General features: G+C 38.9%; 1 protein-coding gene across 3 annotated transcripts in view; it reads left to right on the plus strand.

Annotated features, from left to right (window-relative positions):
• Positions 1-22138, plus strand: part of LOC138008045 (gamma-aminobutyric acid receptor subunit beta-3-like) — a 34460-nt gene extending 12322 nt beyond the window's left edge. For 2 of the 3 annotated variants that reach the window (XM_068855224.1, XM_068855223.1), the window contains 9 exons: positions 6495-6579; positions 8108-8212; positions 12415-12524; positions 13877-13944; positions 15129-15349; positions 17493-17575; positions 18423-18560; positions 20593-20978; positions 21465-22138. In XM_068855224.1, coding sequence (XP_068711325.1) covers positions 6518-6579; positions 8108-8212; positions 12415-12524; positions 13877-13944; positions 15129-15349; positions 17493-17575; positions 18423-18560; positions 20593-20978; positions 21465-21797 — 1506 coding nt within the window. In that variant the 5' untranslated portion in view covers positions 6495-6517 and the 3' untranslated portion in view covers positions 21798-22138. Of the gene's footprint in view, positions 1-4783; positions 4832-6494; positions 6580-8107; positions 8213-12414; positions 12525-13876; positions 13945-15128; positions 15350-17492; positions 17576-18422; positions 18561-20592; positions 20979-21464 lie in introns of those variants that run through there. The other variant, XM_068855222.1, reaches the window with a different exon arrangement.
• The last annotated feature ends 362 nt before the right edge of the window (positions 22139-22500 follow it).

The raw sequence follows: 22500 nt of genomic DNA on the forward strand, positions 1-22500 counted from the left end.
AGCCGAAACTTTAACGCCTTCGCCGTTGGGCCACCGGACACCCAGTGATTCAGAGGTTAGAGGTCCGTTTTGGGGTCCAGTGAACGTGAAGGCATACATAGTAGTGACAGTGAATGAACCATCGTAAACCGAATGGACTACTTACATGTATCTTGAGGTCGAGACCCGATTTTCGTTGTTCGCAAACAAGGTAGTTTTAAAATACCTCATAAACAATAAGCATTACCATTTTAGCGTTTTCTAACTGCAATCTCTTAAACTGATTATGTGATGCATTTAAATATAAAAGACTAATTGCCATGCATGGGTTTAGAACTCAATTTACAAATTATCGTCCTAAAACCAATCATTAAACTTTAAGAAGCAGACTCTTTTCAAACTGATCTTGCCGTTCAAAAAACTAAGGGAAGCAATACTTAAAACATTTTGGTTCTAGTCATGCATGACTCTATTGTAATTGTTTGTGTATGTAGCGCACCAAACTTTTCAAATTATTTACATCTTTCAAGAAAACAACGCGCTAATTATCTACTTTTTCTATATTTCAAAATTTCCAATTGATAAATTTTCAAATAAGATCACGAGTTGACAAAATTAATGTTTTATTAACATACTAGTCGGCGCAAAAGCTAACACCCTACCATGATGGAATAAATAAATTGTTCGCCAGGTCAAACATCATTCATTCGTCGACAGACCAACAATACGAGTTCGTACGATCAATAATCCGAGAAATAATTTACAATTTACTGCGACTGGACTCGGCTCTGGCAAACAAGGTATGACTGAAATATACCTCATATATGCAATATTTATCCGTTACATCAAATCGAAAGTTTTGTTTTTGTCGATAAATCGTGTCCTTGCTTGAGTTTCTGTTAAGTATTTATAATTTTTTTTTCTTTCTTTTAATTCAGTCTCCCACCGTATGTCCGTTCGTTTTCAACTGCGGCTTCTTGCCCTTTTTTCAGATCTCTCATAGCGTCGGTCGCAAAAAGATTTTTAGTAATCAGTAGAAGAAAACGTAACAATAATATTTTTTTCGTTGCTAAAAGGAATACCCGAATAAAAGATATTCCAAAGAATTGCAGGCCTGTGAAAAATAATAAAGATGAATGATTTGCTCGCCAAATAATGAATAATTTCCGTGCTATTTTTATAATTACTGTGAGCAAGAGTCTATCACACAAGCTAGTATGTAATGGACTCTTGCAGTTATGAGTAGATATATGGATATGGCCAACAGAAGGATCATTGGCCTCACTTTAAAGTTTTGCTTCACGAATTAAAACTGTCACATAGAGCGCAAACCTTTACTGGATGATGATTGGTCAAAATCGACATTTTCAGTCCTTTAGACCAAATTTAAATAGGATTGGTCGTCAGAAGTTATTTAAGTTGTTTTCTTCATCGTTAATGGCAAGTAACTCTCTGTTGTTAACTCCGCTAAGATTTTAGGAGTGACTCTGTCCAGTGACCTGACGTGGAATGATCACGTGTCTGAGGCTATCAAGAAAGCCAATAAAGATTATACTTCTTGGTTCTTACAATACATACCAGCCGCGAAAATTCGAAAATGGTCTATTGACCAACACAAGCAAAGAAACGACAGGAGAGAGCAACAACAACAACTGTTAAGAATCCCAACTGGCCTGAGGCAGACCAGTTAACTATTTACAATTCCAGCTGGGAAGTTGAACCAGGGACTACCAGGAACAAATTCAGCGAATGGTCAGAGCGGGTCTTGAACCCGGGATCTCCGGATCTCAAGGTTTTTCTTAAGAGAGCGGGTGTGAACCCCTGTGACGTCAATTTTTATCGCACATTTGTGAGACATGTTCTTGAATATTGCTCGCCCATTTTTCCATCATCGGCGGGACGAACAGTGCACAAAGTTGTATAACGTTATCTATCTATCTATCTATTTATCTATCTAAACTATCTATCTATTCATTCCGTTCCGACCTAATGGAAATATTTAGAAACAAACGATACTGGAAATTTTTAAGAATGTCATCGTAATTTTTTGCTTATACTCGTAGAAGATAGTCTTATCATTAATCGACCATCAATTCTTTAGTTATATATGTGCTGCCATTATTCAGTCATAGCTGAAATGAGAATTTCATGAAGATGAACATATTTTATATTGCGGTTTATTATCTGAGGCCGGTTGCTCGAAGCCTGGTTAGCGCTAACCGTTGTCGTCAAAATCTAAATTTGGTGATTTCACGTTGTTCTTTAGTAGAGAACGGCAAAGAGATGCACTGAAAGGTGTGCTGCACGTGCAGCATGGTTATTTTTGCCGTTTAACGACGGTGCCTACTGTTGTTATTGCGCATACGTTCTGCTTACTCGAGATGTACTTGGATTTCCTATGGGTGGTGCTTATTATACAGGGATATTCTTGCGCGGTTTGAAACTATGCGGAGAAAGCAGAACTTAGCAAAAGCTATTGGAATCCAAGAAGATTCAATTTGGAAAAGAACGCCATACATAGCTTTGTAATTTAAAGCTTTTTACAAATATTGTTGATTAATTATCTTTGAAAAATGCGTGGTTACCCCCAATTTTCTTTTTGGATTTCAATTGTGGCGTTGTTGTGGCCGTAGCTATGGCTTTTGCTTAAGACAAAATCTGACTTATGGAAATGATTCACCTTTCTGAAAACTTTAAGCACTGTTTAGGAAAACAAAGAGTGCTTTGCCATTTATATCCTGCCGTTTTCAATTACATCATGGCATCATAAAATGATAAGGCTTAGTACAAAGCTATTATTGTTCGCTCTCATAAAGTTCAAAAGTTATAATTGTTGACCAAAAGCTGAACTTTTACATCCCATATCTCAACTGATTAAACTCTTCAATTTTAAGTGTTTAATTACCAGTAAAAATTTGTTTACAAATTGTTCAGTCCGAGGGCAACTAATCTTTATTAAATCACCAAGGATACATACAGCGTTTTCATTGAGCACTCCGCCACTGCCCGTAAGTCTTTGGTGCACTATTATATTTAACTGGTAAATTCAACGCAAGCTTCCGTTGTGTATGTTCCATATAATTGATTGTTTTTCACTGCGCGTGAAAATTAAATATCTGCCATACTCGAACGGCAAGTTATTGATCACGACATGGCGCGAATAATAAAACATGCAATGGAACAGCGCAGGTTGTATAAAATAATTTAGTTTACATCTATTTTGGGACAGCAATTGAAGTTGGAAATCAAATTGTAAAATGGGGCATTGACAGAGACGGTATTCGAACTCGCTGAAAATTCTTCGGTTGATCTTTGGCAGAGCACCCGTACCGTCTTTTTCGAAGATATGGTGTGTAGATGTGGCTGAAAAATGCCTTTTTTCGATTCAACGGGGAATTAACGGTTAGTTTGCATTTATTACTTACCTCACCATTTTATTATTGGCTACGAAAACCGCATTTCAATTACGGTGTTCAAGGAACGATTCTGATATCTCAGTTTTTGAGCTGATTAACGTCCTCTCATGCACATTCTTTATTTAAACTTTAACAATAATTTACCAAATTTATTTTAACGCTTCAAGAACCAAACAGTCTTCCTCTTAATTCTTCGTGCAAATATTTAACAATTATTCCATGAGAGCGCGTTGGATATGAGATGGTAAATAGCCAACGAGGCGCGTAGCGCCAAGTTGGCTATAACCAGTCTCATATCCAACAAGCGCGAATGGAATAATTGTTTTATTAAATTCCTTAAACTCCAAAAATTTGGAAGTGCGAAATACGAGCGAAAAAAGCGAGAAAATCCGAGCGAAATCGAGAAAACTTGATGAAGATGCGATGTTATGTAATACCTTGTAGTCGGACAGACGTACGCTCATCACAAAAACATTTCTTGCCTTTTCGTGTACTTCTAAACGTCGGAATTGATCCAAACTTTCCGCAAAAAAGGTTTTTTTTTTCTTTTTTGGCTTTATTCAAATAGAAATTTCGCTTTCCGGCAAAAAAAGTTTTAGTTTAGTAACGCTTAACGCAATCATTTACCATATAAGGTCAAACTAAGGTATATGAGCTGATAACCGAGATTGAGTGAACCAATCCGATCACGCGAAATGCATTATCCGAGGATGAGAATTTAATAATTAATATTATTCCACAAATCATGGATAGCGCCGGGTGAATGCGAGTTTATTAAATACATGTAACGCCTAGAATGGGCAGAATTTTAAAATCACGCTTCGCGAAAGGTCAAAACGAGTAATTATAGCAGACGTTTTAGCTTGAAAGAATGAATATAGGTGTACCCGCATAGACAGGTGATGATGGAGAGTTTTGTGATCATTGTAATTCTTTGATAAATCGTCCATTGTTTCCTGTCGATATTGCTAAGCACTTTCCTACAGCTCCAAACTTTGTTTAAAATATGGTGATCTAGACGTGAAATACGGTTTTCAAGAATATTTTCCGAGGACAGTGCGTGTGTGCGACGTTTAAAAAAGATGAATAGCATTACCGCAGCAGGAATTTGGAACTGATTCAAGACCTAACATAAGTGCGTTTATTTGTAATTGCTTATAAGATCTAAATTTATTTAGTTTCGAAGCCACATTCTTTCTTTTATTATCGTTTGATCAAACAAACGTATGTTTGGAGAAAAGCGCTCCACTAGGATTTATTTTTAATTTTGACAATATATTAGTCAGACAATTCGAAAGATTTATTTGTGAGAATTCAATGGCTTGATTATATAAGGGAATACAGTGCGGTGTTTTGCCTGTCTGGGAGAGTTGACCCAATCGCGTTACTCCTGCAAGGTAGACTCAGTGCAGATATGCCACCGGTAATCTTGAAAGGTCAGTTTGCAGTTTTATTACATTCGCCAGAATATTGAGAAAAAACATTTCAAAACACAATTAAAGAGGAGAAAAACATCATATTGCACGATGAGTCTTACAATTCTGATTTTCTTATTGACATCTTTACACCAAAGTTTTGCTTGTCGAAACCAAACGCATTTCGTGTTTGTTATGAGAAATGATTTGACAGACTCGGCAGCCTTCCGTTGTAATTCAAAGCAAGCGTAAGCTTCAGTGGCCACAGGATTGGCTACGTAATAAGGTACTTGAAGACAGCTTTCATCCAGCACCTTATTACCTTATGAAGGTTTGGCATTTCCAACCATTTTATTTTCACATAAATTATGCCACACGTCGGTTGAGCTATTTTACACTTCAACATACATCCTGCGCCGCTTTGGAGACAAAAGTTGAAAATTTATCAAACATATTTTCAGAAAAGTATTCATCCACACCAACAAGGCAAGGCAACAAGGGCTAATTTGCAAGCAAGCAAAATAATACTGACTAAAATCATGACCTTTTTGGAATAAGGTGTATGAGTCTCTGCGAATATAAGATCTAATAGGAGGTTTTCAGTGACGTCTTTGCCGCCATGTTGGTGGACAAAAAACGTGAAAGATCTCTCATTAGCCTCTTTTGTTCGTCCACCAGAGGTCGTACATTTCTCTATTGTTATTGGTGTCTCTAGAGATCGGTTGAAAACGTCCTATACCCAGCTCTCGAAGAAGGTTAAAGAGTATTTGTTCTAAAAGGTGGATAACGTTTTTCTTGAAATACTACGACTGGACACGAATTGTTTTGATAGATTGTTTACTTTGTGAATTAGATAGTAATGCTACGGTAGGAATGAATATGAACTGAATCTTCTCGTTGCTGCAGTGGTTGATGTTTCAGTTAACTTTAAAAATTCAAGTTTCTGAATAAGTACCTGTACATGAATTAATTAACAAAGTAATTCTGGGATAATTTGATTCCCTGTGGAATGGCTTGAATTATATATATATTTTAAACTTTTGAATTATTCTTTTGTCAATTGAATGCTAATCTATCGAGTAAATAATTATTATCATTATTGTTCATTGTATGCATTGTTCAAGAATCTACAGTTATTTTTGGGAATCATCTAATTTGCACATTCTCGCCACCAGAGCCTCGGATCGACCCAAGGCTATGGGAAACTCTATTTAGGAGAACATGCGCCGTAGGGTTCTTATAGACAAAAATTGACTATTTGAACCTTACCGACTGCGCTTGCTCACTCCTCGTGCTGACATGAATGACATGATTGTTCTTCACGAAAACCAACGAGAAGGTTTTCCAGCCGGCTCTTCTCTTGACTGAGGAAGATAAGAGCTCTGGGGTCGAGACTGCAAATTTGGCGGGAAACGGGTACGTGGACCGGGTGATGCGCAATGCATGCATGGATTGGTTTTCAAAGAAATACTCAACAAGTTACTTTTTTCACACTAGCAATTATCTGAGCATAAGATTTTTTAAATGGTTGTTAGAGTATGTTTTTGTGATATCATCGGATATTTGAGGTCTAGCTAAAAATCACAATAAGCTTTAACCGCGGCTTATGAAATATCTCGACTTTTATTAATCTGGGCATCACGAAACGTCGCGGTCCAATTATCCTTTTTTGTATTATTCATAGAGTTAGGGAAACCCTCAAACGCAATGCGGGAATTCGCAACACTGCTGGGAATTTTCTTCTATCTTTACAACTCTGCTATTTTAAGGTAAGGGTTGATTTTGATTTATTACAAGTTTGACTTGACTTGCGAATTACAAAATTTAATGTCAACTTAATTTCTAACAGATTCTTGTTACTCGGCTTACAATAACGTTTTACAAATTGTTTCAATTTTAACCGCCGACTAATCTCTTTAATACGTTTAATAAATATAGGCAAGAATTTAATTGTCAGCTTTAACACTTTTTTGGTATTACTGAAGATGGAAAAAATTGCTGGATAATGAAGGGTCCAAATTCAAATGTCATTCCCAAATCAAGGGGAATGATATTGATTTTCTGGAAAATAATTTCACAGTCCGTCTGACGGCAACATAGCTATCAGTATACCAATCCACTGAAGCCTTTAAGGTAGTAATATTCCAGTTTTTCTTGATCTGCAAAAAATAGAAACTCACAAGCAAAGCAGACGCAAAAACTGTGTGGTTTCTAATATTTGCATACAAAACCGCATAATTGCAGGTTTCCGTTACTCAAGTATATTAATCTACTGAATCATGTTTACAGTTTATATAAATTTTAATTTGCTACAAACAAAAATTTAACACCTTAAAGGCATTTTGCTTTTAGCATTAAACTGGTAATTGCAATACTTAAGCGGTTTTTTTTTTACTACACATATTGTCATTTAAAGGCCCCTGGCCTTAATTTTTTTGTATCTTGCGAAAGTCAAGTTTCAGTACCATTATAAACGCACACTTAACGCAAGCTCCCTACGATTTCGCTTCGAACGGGCTGCAGTTGCATAAACTTGCATAAAAGATTGGACATTTTTTGCCCCACGGTAGAACTAGTTAAAAACATGGTTCTATCCTTGCGAGAACCGTGACCGTCACAAACCGCTTTCCTTTCAACGTTTGAAAGAATGTTTCCATTGCAAAACAGTTAGGCTTGTTACTCGCTCCCCCGATAGCCTGCTTGCAGGCGGTAATTTATATTTCGGTCGCCATATTGGACGGCTGAAAGTCGGAAGATCTGGCGCGCTTACTATTTGAATGAAATTTACGGTGAGAATGTTTTGACACATAGTACTGCACGTTCTGTACTTAGAAAAATAAAAGGGAAATGTGCTGTATCATTTACCACAAAAAAAACGGGTTGTTCCGGTTGAAAAACAAATGAAACGGTCTTTTTCCGAAGACATTCCACCGGGATGAACCGTTCTTTTTTAATTCTCCCCGGAAGTACCCATAATTCCATTCAAATGGTAAGCGCTCCTGGGATGAGTGGTGTATTTCCCACTCGTCCCAGATCTTCCGACTTCTACCCGTCCATTACGGCGACCGAAATACAAACTACAGCCTGCAAGCAGACTACTCCGCCGAGGGACAAGGGACTTCTGGGGCTTTGTTAAGTTGTAAGATGATGTTTTAAAGAGAAATTTCTAATTGAATGTTGCGACACGTGGAAATTACCTCAGCAAAGAAAACTATTTGGTGTTAGGCTAAGGGGCAGTAGAACACTTCCGATGGAGTTTATATCGATTAATCTTTTTCTCTCTTTTCTTATAAACAGCCAGTGTTTTGTCTTGAAGAACAGCACAGAAAGTAATTCAACATCTACAACACTCACACCTACGATGAACGACTCATTGTCGAGGTCCTTTTCTAGCAACACAATGTAAGAGTTTTGAGTTTTACAATTGTTTCTGTCTTGAAATTGCTGATTGTTTAGGGCTAAGTTTTTTTTATGGAGATGATGATGAGGAGGAGCTCGAGGAAGAGGAGAAAGTTGTGGATGAGGTGATGATGATGAGAGAATGTGATATTTTCAGTTGAGCGGTAATGTTAGAGCGGTTTTCAAACGAGTGTCGTAAAATAAACCAGAACCAAAGTAATTACTTTGGCCAATCAAAAAGGACTCACGGAGACAATCAAGGAAACCAATCAAAACTCAAAGTAATTACACGTAGCCGACACAAAGAGCGGGAAAATGTGCACACGCGAGCCACAATTGGTTTTGGTTTCACTTCTAATTGGTTGAGAAAGTGGCGCGAAAACTTTAAACCAATCACTGAGTGAAGTAATGCAAAACCAAAGTAATTCGTTAATTACTTTCGACACTCAATTGAAAACCGCTCTAAAAGAATACCAAAACTTGGTCTTCAATGAAACACAAAACAAAACGATGGCCTGTTGGGTACATATGCTCTCGCTGGTTTTTCCTGTTTTATTTACCTAACCCTAAGTTCAGGCAGGGAATCTTTTTTTTTTTCTTTATTAGAGCCGACTTTAGAGCTTTATTGATAGAGCAAGTTATTAATAAAGTAACAGCTTTTTTAATTACATAATTTAAGTCAAGAAAGAAAGCCCAGGTTAAGTCAGTTGCCGAAACCAGCGGAAATTTAAAGTCCTCGTCGAGCTTCACTGATGCGAATATCAGAGTTCCAGCTCCTGGAAATTTTCAGTTGAATTTGGTTTATTGGCAAACATCCAAGAGCTACTTAGGTTTGGTTTTCTAGAAAGGGGGTTGACTAGTTCTGCCCAATAAAATTGGAGACCCCTGCAACTAATCTTAAAGCTGTGAAAGTGTTACTTATTTGATTGATTTTTTTCTTTTTTTTTTGTTTTCATCATAAAGGATTCCAGGTAGCTTTCCTACTCAGCATAATTCTTCTGAAGTAGTAAAACCGGCTAATTCACCCCCATGCTTTGTCAGTTATAATGATTTTGCACGAGTTAATTTGCAGTTTTTATTTACCACTAAACGATATGTAATATATATTTATATATTTATTATAATTATGTGACAGTTGTAAAAACTTATGTATGCCAAAAGATAATACACAGGCTGGGGCGTTAGACGTGGCCCAGACTACGTGTAGGATTAGAGAATCTTCCTAAACTTTGTAAAAAAAAATAGCCGGTTGCCCATCCACGGGCACGACTTCTCCGCAGCTACCATCTCTTTCTTCTTGAAGTCAATGAATCGTGCATCTGCTCTGTTCTGCTTCAAGTGACATACACTGGAACATCCCAGTGACATACACTGGAACATCCCAGAAGGGCTTGGCCCCTGGGAATCATAGACTGGTTTAGGAGCTACGGACGAGTACCAGGGGGGAACCCCGTCTATCAATTCCAAATCCCTCAGCTTCTCGAAAAACAAGAACTTGAAAGCCGCATTTTGTCTCGACAGGTACTTGTTTTGTGCGAGAGTCGAGCAGCCAGCCAGCACATGGGGAGACTCTCGGGTGCTTTGCTACACATCCAGCACGTAAAATCATTGACCTGCGTTGTTTTCGCTTCCCTCGCTTTATACAGCTTTGTCGGTGTAAGCTGCTCATATAACTCTATAATCCTCACAATAGTGTGTGAGGGTGCCTCCGCCCAGTTCCTCAGCCAGTCCCAACAGCCCCTCTGATTCAGCTCGTCGTCTTCCCACCTCGCCGAGAGAAACTTTCCTTGCCATCTCTCCTCTTGGATCTCTTCTTGGCGCTCAGCTGTCACAGCTCTCTTTAAGTGCCCTTAACCATGTTCAATGGTACTTCCTGCCCGTTCTTGTCTCGGCACTTTGGCTCTGGAAAGGAGAGCTCGAGAGCAACCCCAAACTCCTAAGCGAACTTGGTGGATTCCTTTATTAGCGATTGGTGACCTTGTGTTGTGGTCCGTACTTCAGAGGCTCTCACTAGGCTCATGGTTGGGTGATTGTTACTATAGAGCCTGATAGCTGACGTCATCTTGATTTGCTTGTACTCTGTCTCCGCTGACCTTAGGCCACGCCCACCTAGACCTTTAGGCAGGTAGACAAGAGAAGTTGATCCAAGCGGATGCTTCCCGTCGCTATCGCTGATGTTCTTGCGAGCCTGTCTATCCAATTTCTTTAAGTCAGAAATATTCCAGTGCTGTGAGCACATAAGTTATGAGAGAACCGGTAGCAAGCACTAGTTGTTTAGACGCCATCACTCTGTTGCTGTCCGCGAGTGGGCTTGACCAAATGACGTATAATCTTCTCCGGTAATTGTTAGCTGCTACCTCAAAAACCAGCTTTTCATCTTGCAATAACTGTTCTGGTACTCCCAGAAACCGATAATGCTAGTCCTCCTCCTTCAGACAATCCACGCTCATCGTTCCCATCACGCATCTTTCCGAATATTGTACAGTAATTTCACTTCTTACACTTCTTGGGGTTCCACTTCGACTATTGCCTCATAGTGGGAGCTTTTTAGCCAATCAAAAAGCTAGAAATGCAATAGTCGGAGCTGAAAATTTACTAAATAACTATATAACTGCTAAAAGAGTCAATTGAAACATGAGCTTGAAAATCCTAACACATGATCTTGAATGTTTAGACTGTTGTTCAAGACTGGATGATCTTGACATAGCGGGCGATATGGAGAGTACTGGTAATAACTGACTTCTGCATCCTGCGAACCACTTTACTACTTGCCTCTCCCACAAGATCTCGAAGCGCTTGACTCACGTCCCTTGAATACCCACCCAGGACGTCGATGACTATGTTGTATTGCTTGACACAATATCCCGGATAACGCATTTGTAGTTCCCGCCGAAGGGGACCATACTTGCTTGTCTTTTCCGTGCTCTTCTTCTCGCAATTTTCCACCCGAGTGCACGCCATATCGATCAGCAGCACCTTTTTCCTCACCTTATCCACCACTGTGACGTCTATCCTGTTTGCTGAGACGGTGGTGTGGTCAGCAAACAGAGGGACATCCCAGTATGCTGTTCATTCTCGAACACCGGCTTGGGTTTGATGGGTGTATACCACGGCGAGCTCTTCTCAGTAAGGTTTAGGGATCTTAGTACTTCGAAGAAGAGAATGTTGAGGGCATGGTTGTGTCGCTCTAGATACTTTGTCTGGGCCAATGCGCTGCACCCTGCCAAGATGTGTGAGACATGGTTCATTTCCGCACAGCCGACATCTTTCGTCTCCACTAGAACTTGTGCCTGTCTTCCTGTTGTTATATACCTTTGTCGGGAGGAGCTGTTGGTAAAGCTCCTCAATTCCAGCAACTGTGTGTGACGGTGCTGCCTTCCACTGAGAAAGCCACGCAAAGCAGTCCCGGTCTAATTTTTCATCTAGCCATCGACATGCTGTCAGTTTCCCTTGCCATTTCTGTTCTTCTGTTCTCTCTTGGTGCTCTTTCACCAGCGCCTTCTTTGTCCACACTCCAATCTTCTTCTTTTCTATCTCTTCGCCTTTTTTCGTTCTGCCTACTGGTTTAGCTAGGGTGCCTCAGTTATTATTATTATTATTATTATTATTATTATTATTATTATTATTATTATTATTATTATTATTATTATTATTATTATTATTATTAGTCAAAACCTTAAAAACGTTTAGACGTTTTGTCCAATTGTATGGACGGATTTAGTCAGTAAGGAAGTGTTTATAATTGATAAATTATGTTAAATTTCTACAAAGCGTGGGTAGATCTTTGAAATACGTCCTAGAGGATGTTTAATATATGAATGTTCGAACGAAAGAAGCTAAATTACGTTATAGTTTTTATATAAACACTACAAATGACATGTTACGTAAAATGTTTAGTTACTTTAGCTGACAGGCTCCAAAGGTGTCAAGGCGCATTCATATCCCATAGACCCATATTGATTAGTTCCGCCTAGTGATTGACTTATTTATATCTACTTTGTTGGTCTCCGTCCCCCGTCGCCCCAAATAAAGATTGGCACCAGGTAGTAAAGTAACAAACGCTGGTCGAAAGTCATATTTATAAAAGTTGCAGTAAGTCAATAGTTGAAAGAGTTTTCGCTCATTTGTTCAAAAGTATATTTGTATCCGTGGTTTCCGAAAACAATTTGAAGCCTTATTAAACTAATCAATATAATCGTCCACAGGGAATACCGTCTTAAATATGAGGAGCTGGTAATACCAGGAAGAAATGTTTCTGATCTTTTGGAAATTGTGTTCAGGAATTACGACAAAAGGATTCGTCCATTTTACGGAGGTAGAAAAAAAAATGTCCAGCTACGGTTTCTAATGGTGCAACGCTTCCTATCTATCAGATTGAGTTAACATTGTATCGGGACACCCTGTTGGCATTCGTCTATGCAGCCATGCGAGTGTCATGAATAGCCATCTTGTCGCCGACAGAGAATACGTCTTTAACCCCTTCTGATCTCTGTGCCTCGTATTTCGTTACCCTTGATTGCAGGAGCGGATCCAGGATTTTTTCAGGAGGGGTGCACCATTAAGGAATACCTTAGGCAGTTGTATTACAAAGCTTATCTCAGGGGGGCGGGGTTGCGCACCCCCTTCATCCTCCCCCTCAAGATCCGCCCCGGGATTGGTGTCATTTTAGATAGTTGATAGATAGTTAGATAGACAGTTTATTAAAAATATCATATTGCAGCCAAAAGGCTGAATTTCATAGTATTTTACAATAAATATAGAAAATGTATGAAATTGCAATAGTACAGATTATGTTTAAAAGCTAGAAATTGATAAAACTACTAAGCTAAGAATTGGTAAGTTATGTACGCAAATTTACACTAGGTTTTTGTTCGCTAATCTACACATTGCTGGGATGAACGAGCGCTGGAAACGGTTGGTGCGCGCACGAGGAGGGTGGTACCCTGTTTTTCCCCTAAGATTGTAAGGATTCTCATGATAGCGACCGAGTTCGAGTTCTTGCTTGTGCATTTGTCACAGCGCAGTACCTAATTTTTTTTTTTTTTTGCATTTTTGGGCCAAACGTACCATTGACATTGAGGCAAATAGTTCTTTTAGTGTATAATAAAACTGGTGATATAATAAAGCCCAAAAAGATTATTTTAACTCATTCATTACTGCAACGATTACACTATTTTCGGGCGCAAAAAATGCAAATGCCGCGTGAGTGAATAGCAAGCGGTGGTGAATAGCAAAGATATTTGGAGTTTGAGTAGCCATTCAGAGCGCGCGTTCACTGCTATCCTCTGTTTTAGCATATACTAATTAACGATTATTCACCGATGTTCGCCGAGCCTGAGGTGAATAATTGTTTTCGTATAATTACATAGGTGATTATTTGAAAAATGTGCATTTTCTTTGAAAGAATTAATTTCCTCGTCTGTCACTTCGACAAAACGGACTGCGGACACTTTGAAAAAACCGTTTAGGTGATTATCGCTTAATAATCAGCTCAAGTGCAAACAATCAGCGCAGAGAACTTTCAATAATCACCTACTGTAGGTAATTCTACTAATAGTGGATATTTAGGGAGCCCACTAAGCAAATATTTTTTCTACATCATATTATGTCTAAGAGGCAAAAGTTTCTTAAGCATCCCTAATTTTGATGATTATTTTCATTTTGCAGTGCAAACACTTCATTTAGATTTAGAAATGTTGATTTTGTCATTTGGCGAAATTAGTGAGACAAGCATGGTGAGTTCAGAGTCAATTCACAAAACACGGCTTTTTTCGCCGAATCCCCGTGTCATTTTATAAATTTACCGGCCAGGATAAATATGTCCCATCTCCCTCCGACGTCTGCGAAAAGACCACATTTCGACCATTTTTAGTTCCGTAATTAAGCAATAGAGGACTTTTTTCGCGTTCACCTAGCCTCATGTAAACACGAGGAGAGTTGGGAGAATTCGAAAAAGTTATGCAAAACCTGAGACGCAGCAACTCCCCGGATGTTTAGATGAGGCTATGTAAACGCGGAAAAAGTCCTCTATTGCTTTTATAAAATTGTTTTAAAAAAAGTTCGACAAATGAAGGAAAATGCTGATTTTTTAAATTTCTTGATTGATACAGGTTTTCTTGATACGTGCTCATGTTTCCTACCAGCCAATCAAGACGCACGTCTGACAATACATAACCAATCAAAATTCGCGTGATGTTACAGCTGTTTTTACATAATCTCATCTAAACACAGCTATTGGCCAATAAGAGTGCGCGTACTATCCTAATTATTCTATAAGTAGCAGTATAGCACTGAGTACAACTGTCACTTGACCGCACACATTAATAGCCAACTGGGTCGGGTTGTTCGAAAGCCGATTAACTTAATCCAGGATTAGCGTAAACGTTTTTTCACGTTTTCCACTTTTTGGTGAAAGTTTCAATTTTTGTTTTTCAAGATTGACTTCCTCCGATGTAAAGTTTTGCCGAATATCAGCGTTAAACAGCATTTGGGAGTAAAGAAAAAAATTCCTTGGTTATTTTTTAATCTGGGATTAGCGTTAATCGGCTGAGCTCCAACAAGTTGTTGCGCATCAGAACTAACAATTGCACGGTTTGACTTCTGTTTCGGGTTTTTCCGAGTATCTACGATTCATCGTCGGAAACTTCATCCTTTATGCCCGGTAAAAATTATATGTTGGAAACAAAATGACGCTGATTAGCGAAGTCTTGTATGGGGCTGTTACGTAACGATTGGTTAAATTTTCTATTGGTTTACAGAATTGTCAAATGAAGTTGCCTTGATAAAAAATTAAAATCAAATCAAAATAAAATAAACAAATAAATTTTGTATTGGTGTTTAGTGTAATACTCAATATAACCCGCTTTGAGTCGTGTGGTGATAATGGAGCTTTCTAAATCATTGCTTTTCACTCTTGCAGGACTTTGAAGTCGATTTGTACCTAGGACAATTTTGGCAAGATCCGCGTTTAGCCTTTGGAATAAACAGGACCATTATCCTGGGCGGAGCATCATGCGAAAAGTTATGGTTGCCAGATACGTTTTTTGTAAACTCGATTGATACCAGGATACGCAAAATGGTCTTCTCAAACAAAAAGGTCTGGATAGACTTGAGCAACGGGAGTATGATGCTAAGCGCAAGGTGATTCAACTTAAAGTACTATGTAGAACTGGAACAAGAGTAGAGAGTGAATGACTCGCGTTTTTTTTAAGAGCAGAGCAAAGATTTATTTCTAGCCTCTTTAAAATGAGAAAAATTCACTATTTCATTATATTAAGGACGCGACGTCTATAAACCATGGACGCTGGCGACTAACTTGTGTTAACAGTGCCATATCTACATTGCTACGTATCATTTTGTATTATAGATGATTAGTTTTTGGGAGAAACTACTGGCCTGGCATGCGAAATGTTCACTTCCCGGTTTCCATCAATGGCTGGAAGTTGTCTCGTGCTATTATCGCAAATCAGTGAAAACTCGTTATTCTTGTGATTTTGTCCGCTGTTAGGGTTGCCCACTGAAAATTTCATGGTTTCCCTGGCCACTGGCGTCTGCTTTTGAAATGCCAAAGTAAAATAACTGTGTTTTTGGCTTGACGGCGTTCAGTTAAAAAAAGTAACAACGCTCGATGTGTCAAGGCAGTGTTCCAAATAAGTTGTGTGTCTAGCCCAAAAAATATCCACAGACAAAGCAGACGCAATGACCTGGTAAATCAAGAGATACACTTCAAAAAATACATAGATACCTGCTGTTATCGACCTCACCTTGAACACCGGGGGGAAATCCCTTATATGGGCTATGTAGATATGTGCGGCCCCAAAGGGTATATATTTTTATTCGTTTTGTTCTGAAATAGGGTATCAATTTTGACCATTTTGGTCTGAAATATACGATGGCACAGGAGGGTCACAGTTCAGTTTAACTTTTCACACGGTCCAGTTTTAATTTTGTGAGTCGTCACCAGTTCTCTCACAGGTCACAGGTCATTGTTTTACCAATATAGAAAGTATCCTAAACATTCATAAAACCTAACCTTCAGCCTACAAGCTTTTGTTTAGGCCCGATTAGGCCTAAAGTTAGCTTTTATGAATGTTTAGGATACTTTCTGTATTGGTAAAACAATGACCTGTGACCTATGACCTCTGAGAGAACTGGTGACGACTCACTAAATTAAAACTGGACTGTGACCCTCCTAGACCATCCTAGAAATAGGAACAACAATAAAAGCAAGGTGACACACGCTAACACCAACCCGGTGTGGCCAACACATCACGCATGCGCACAACCATTTCACCCGGTCAATTAGCAGCCATAAACAGCTGTTTCGGCCTTTTGGGCTTCATCAGCATGGCGTAGCTAACATACCAGGCGGTTCAAGTGAAGCTATGATCCTCGCAGGTATGAACGCAATTTTTGCAATTGCGTAAAGAGGCCTGAAGAATTCAGGACTTCAATGGGGTTTGAACCTGTGACCTCGCGATACCGGTTCGACGCTCCAACCAACTGAGCTATGAAGCCACTGACGTTGGGAGCTGGTCATTTGTGGGTTCCAATCTTCCCGTGAGGAATGAATCAACGATGAAATGATATATGAAATGGATCATATATGAACTGCTGATATGAAATCAAGTGAAGCTATGATCATCGCAGTTATGAACGCACTTTTTAAAATTGCGTAAAGTGCTTCATAGCTCAGTTGGTTAAAGCGTCGAACCAGTATCGCCAGGTCACGGGTTCAAACCCCGTTGAAGTCCTGAATTTTTCAGGCTTCTGTACGCAATTGCAAAAATTGCTTTCATAACTGCGAGGATCATAGCTTCACTTGATTTCATATCCACAGTTCATATATGATCTATTTCATATATCACTTCATCGTTGATACCAAGCGGGTGTATTTAGCACCCCTTTAACTTAACTGGCAGCTTCACATGTCATACATGTGGTAAGCTGGGTTGGGAACAGCAAAACTGTTCTCCCACGGCAAGCGTGTGGGAAAGTTTGTCACCTTGATTTTACTGTTGTAGAGATAGGGTACGGTTTATGCACTCAAGTCTTGAATTGGGTATGTTTCTTAGAATATTAAGCTACTTCTTCGTCATTAGACGACAAGACCATCAAAAGAAGCCCCCCTCAAATTATTACGCCAAAAGCGTTACAGCTGTAATAGGTCTGACATTTGGTCATGTTCGAAATAGGATAGGGAAAATTCAGATTTGGTCTGAACATTTTCTCATGTCTGCTCGTTCATTTGTAACCCGCCTAATTTATTTCCCAATTTTGGCAGGTTAGTGACGAAAAATTCATGCAAGTTGGACCTAAGAAACTATCCCCTAGACGAACAAACGTGTCACCTGGCATTTGAAAGCTGTAAGTCCCTTGAGTAATGTTGAGAGTAACGCAGTGCATGCATTTAGGCAGGTCGTTCAGCTAGCTAACCGTAAGCATATAGAGAGGAGTAGGGAGATAACGGGCGACCTGTCATAGATCGTTAGCTTGGCTTTTATAACACCGGGGAAGGTGCGGAAGTTGAAAGTTCCTACCGATAATCAGGGTTTTTAAATGTCGAAATAAACGATGATGATGAAATAAACGATGTAAGGATGATGAAGATCATGACGATGATGATTTGTTATATCTTTACTGGCTTCAATCAAGCGATAAAAAGAAACCTTCAAGGGCCCATAATTAATCTGAAACCCTATTATTCAGCGGTTGGTACTGTGGAATACGCCCAACTAGCATAGTATCGCGTGTACTATCTATGAATATGTAATGAGTGATTATTGACGGTAGCCTGCACCTGGAGAGAGTATTTTCTGTCGAGCGAATAGACCGAATGCATAAATGGCGGCCAAAAAAATATTCTTTTGTTTATGTGCTAATTAGACTCACTAGCCTCGCTCTCAAGCAACATTTCTTTTGTATTTTGTACATACAAACGAGGCTAGTGAGTCTAATTAGCACATAAACAAAAGAATATGTTTTTGGCCGCCATTAATTTATGCATTCGGTCTATATTCCGATGGAATGAAATAGCGGCCATATTGGATCGGTAAGATCGAGGAGAGCTTGGAGCGAGTAACAAAGGGTCGCTCCAAGCTGTCCTCGATCTTACCGATATAATACGGCGGCTATACATCTTTATCATTCGCTCGCCAGAAAATACGCATGCCATTCAGATTAATTATAATAACGCCAGCCTGGTTTGTTTTAGTTTCGTACGAAGCGATCGACCTGACATACAAGTGGAGATCAGAAATTGGGAGTGACATTTTTATCTACGACAATGAGATGGCACAGTTTGACATTGTGAGCGCCAAGAGATACCTCAAACATCCTGTTTATCATTCTCGTAGGTAGACTATAAGAAAATAAAGATTCCAAAGTAAACCTGCTTCAATGTGAATACACTGAGTATCTTTCAAGTGGTGCTTCTTTGGTTTCTTTCTTTCCTTGAAGTGGTAGCTTGTTGTCTTCCATAATCTTAAGTTATTAGAAAGCTTTAGATTTTAGGACGAGGACGAGAACGAATTCCAGATTTAGGGAAAATAGTTAGAAATTTTCTAACCCGGTCGATTAATCTTACTCTTTGTTGGCAGCATAGGTTCTCAGTTATTCTTATTGCTGGTAGCTGAGCCTTCTTGCTGATCAAAAAATGCCATTTTTGCAAAATCTCATACTAAAATGACGACGGTATCATGTTTTTCCCGCCAAAATGACGCTGGTTTGCGCGCGCTCACTGTTGTTCGATGAGAAAATCTCGTTCCCGTAGTCGTTCTCGTCCTAGAATCTAAAGCTCTCTATTTACTTCACGGAGTCGGATTTTTTTGGCAAAACTTATGTTATTCATTTTATTTATTCATTTACACATTTAGTTGTGCTTTGCCCTTTGCCTCCCAGGAATAATTGGTATGTAAATTCTCTTTACAATATCAGCTTAAGAGGTGTGATCTTGATATAACACCAAATTCTCATGACTACCCAACAAAGAACTCTATGGTACTAGTTGGGAGAATGAATGTTTCGATCGTGGGAATGAAAGGGTTAAGTACTTCCTTTCTTAACCTAAATAAACATGTTAACGCTAAGTATTTGCCACACGCTGAAACTGACATCTACTACAACTTCCACCGGAAAGAAAGCATACAATCTGTCGAGACTGGTTTCGATGAGTTGTAGATGAACTGCTCAGTCTCTTGACCTCATCCATGCGTTACAAATGTTCCTCTAGCACTCAGTTTTTCCACTATATTGCTAACTTCAGTCACAGATTTCCAGTCCACTCCGTTTTCACGCACGCACTTGAGAGCTATTTACTGTGACAGGACTAGCACTTATGAAGCACTTCTAGAGAAAGCAAGACTTCCAACGTTATGTAATCGCAGGCTCCAGGACATGGCCATATTTATGTATAAAGTTAAGACTAATTTAGTTCCATCATATATTTCTGAACTTTTTAGTTGTGACATGAGTAGGTACAATCTTAGGAATACAGACGATTTCTCCTTACCAAGATGTAACACCGTTACATATGGAAGACATAGCTTAAGGTACATGGGACCTTACATTTGGTCGAAGCTTCACAAACCATTAATGGCTGACTCTTCAATTGCATTTAAAAATCAAGTCAGGGCCCTTGACCTATCAAATGTTACGTCGAAAAATAACTGTGAAAACTGCAAGTTACGTAAAACGTAGCTTTTGTTAATTTTATATTGTTTGTACATAGTTTTATTACTATTATTTTATTACTATTATTATTAGCTTAATCTAAATAGTTTTAAGTAGGTGTCCCCAATTAGTTTTTACTTGTAAAAACTAGAACGATTGACACGTTAATAAAGTTATTATTATTATTATTATTATCATTATTATTATTATTATTATTATTATTATTATTATTACTTTAATATGCTTAAGGACGATGCCTACTATTGTTATTGCGCATACATTCTGCGCATCTCGACATACTCGGATTTCCTATCGGTGATGCTTACTAATGCAGGGATATTTTTGCGCTGTTTAAAACTATCCGGAGAAAATAGATCTTAGTAAGTACTCTTGGTATCCAAAAAGAAAATTGGGGGTAACCATGCATTTTTGAGAGATAATTAAGCTTGAATTTGGGAAAGAACGCCATACATTGCTTTCTATTTTAAAGCTTTTTACAAAGATTATTCATGAATTATCTTTGAAAAATGCGCGGTTACCCCCGATTTTCTTTTTGGATTTCAATAACACTCGTTAAGATCTACATTTCCTGCATAATCACACACCGGGGCAAAAATATCTTTCATTAGTAAGCACCGTCCTTAACTAAAGAAGGATTTTCTACTTCCCTTCTTTCGCTCATTTCCTTTCACTTTTTTGTTTCCTCTATTTAGCAACGTTTTCAGGGTTAACAGCCACAATCATATTTCGCCGAAGATCTATGTACTATATATTCCAAATGTACATTCCATGTGTATGCATCGTGGCGCTGTCCTGGGTTAGCTTTTGGATAAATCACGAGGCTGTTCCAGCACGTGTAGCACTCAGCATAACCACGGTTTTAACAATCAGTTACATGAGAGGTAGCGTCAACGCAGGAATGCCTAGGGTTTCTTACTTGAAGTCCATAGACTACTTCTTGCTCGGTGGCTTCGTGTTCATCTTTATGACGTTGTTGGAGTATGTTCTGGTGCTAAAACAGTCTCGAAAATTAACATTGCAAGAAGATGAAGAAGTTAAAAACGAATACGAACTCACCGAAAATGGCGGCGAAGATCCAGTAAGTTTTGAGTAGCGATAACAGAATTGATTTGATTTAGCACTATGATATGTAAGGTGCATTCTATATGAGGGGGAACAAGACAAAATTGCCACAATAGCAGGCAATACTGCAATACCAGGCAATGGTTTGCTTTCTTTAATGCCCCTCAGTGTTTATTGACACCATTATTGCTGGAATACAATATGCGTATCTTGGCATTTCCAATCCTAACAATATAGATAGACAATTGTTGCCTTGGGCCCAGTTAAGTGAGGCCTAGCTCTCACGACAGGGGCCGCGGAGTACGTTTGAAAGTGTGTGTGTTGGGGGGGGGGGGGGGGCGAGGTTTTGGTGTGGATCATGGAAGTTCACGGAAGTGTAAGAGGAGGGGAGAGGTTTAGAAGAAAACATCACCACAGGGAAAAAAGGGGGATATAGCCCCCCACCCCCTACCCCCCGCTATTATCATTTCCAATGGACTCGTTGCCTTTTATTACGTTTCAGGATCGCAAACCATTGCTAGTTACAGTGGCTGTCGATGGAAAAAGTTACAGGTTTAAACAGTCCCTGGAAGACATGGAAAATGGATCCGGATCTAACCCAAGACGAAAATCTTCCGTTCAGGAGCGCAAAAGAAAGCAAAGCCTAGCATCACGTCTGAAGCCTTTTTTTGCCAAAAGAGCACGAAGAGACAAGTTGGGTATTCTGCAGGCAGTCAAACAACGTTTCAGGTCCGAAAAGGGCGTACATTACATGGATCAATACTCGCGTATTCTCTTTCCACTAGGCTATGCAGCATTTTTGTCCATCTATTTTGTTATTTACGTGGTAAACTAAAACAGAATCCAATCCAATTAAGAGATCATGGAATGTTCAAGAGTTTTGGAATTGAGCAGTGATCTTATTACTATCTTTGCGGAGTCGACTAAACGACCAAGTCGCCGCACGTCAGGGTTTAGTTTCAAAAGCAAGAGAAGACAATTAGCTCAATATAATATGTTATTCAGTCAAAAGTAATCCATTTTTGTCAAGTGAAGTAAACTATTAAGTCACTGGGCAGGTTTATCTTCTAAACGCGATTAAAAAAGAAACAGCTTGGCAAACGAAAGAGAAAATTTTAAGAATACTCATATAGGATGGCCCGCTAGTGAGCTATTCTTGCGCTTAAGATAAACATAAAAATTAAATAATTTTTTAAATCGAACGCAATTAATCGTTCTGTAAGTGTCTTAAGGCATTTCCCAAACGTTTTCATGTTTTTCAGTCCTAGATTTAACAAAGGAAAAACGGATATAAAACTAAGGCTTCTCGTTGCAGACGCCGGACGAAAACGATGTTTACCAAAAACTTAAATAAAAATGTATTGATCCCTAAAGAAGCCTTTTCATATACATCTCTCACGAAATGAATTGAGTCAAGGGACTTGTGGGCTACGGAACATTTTTCTTACGTCGATTTCAGTACGAGTGTCGCGAGTAAAAATTGGACTTACAAAGTGTCAAATGAACTGTCAAAGGCACATTGATTAAGAGCCCTTGGT

Source organism: Montipora foliosa, chromosome 6, assembly GCF_036669935.1.
Source record: "Montipora foliosa isolate CH-2021 chromosome 6, ASM3666993v2, whole genome shotgun sequence".
In the NCBI taxonomy this organism is placed as follows: Eukaryota; Metazoa; Cnidaria; class Anthozoa; order Scleractinia; family Acroporidae; genus Montipora; species Montipora foliosa.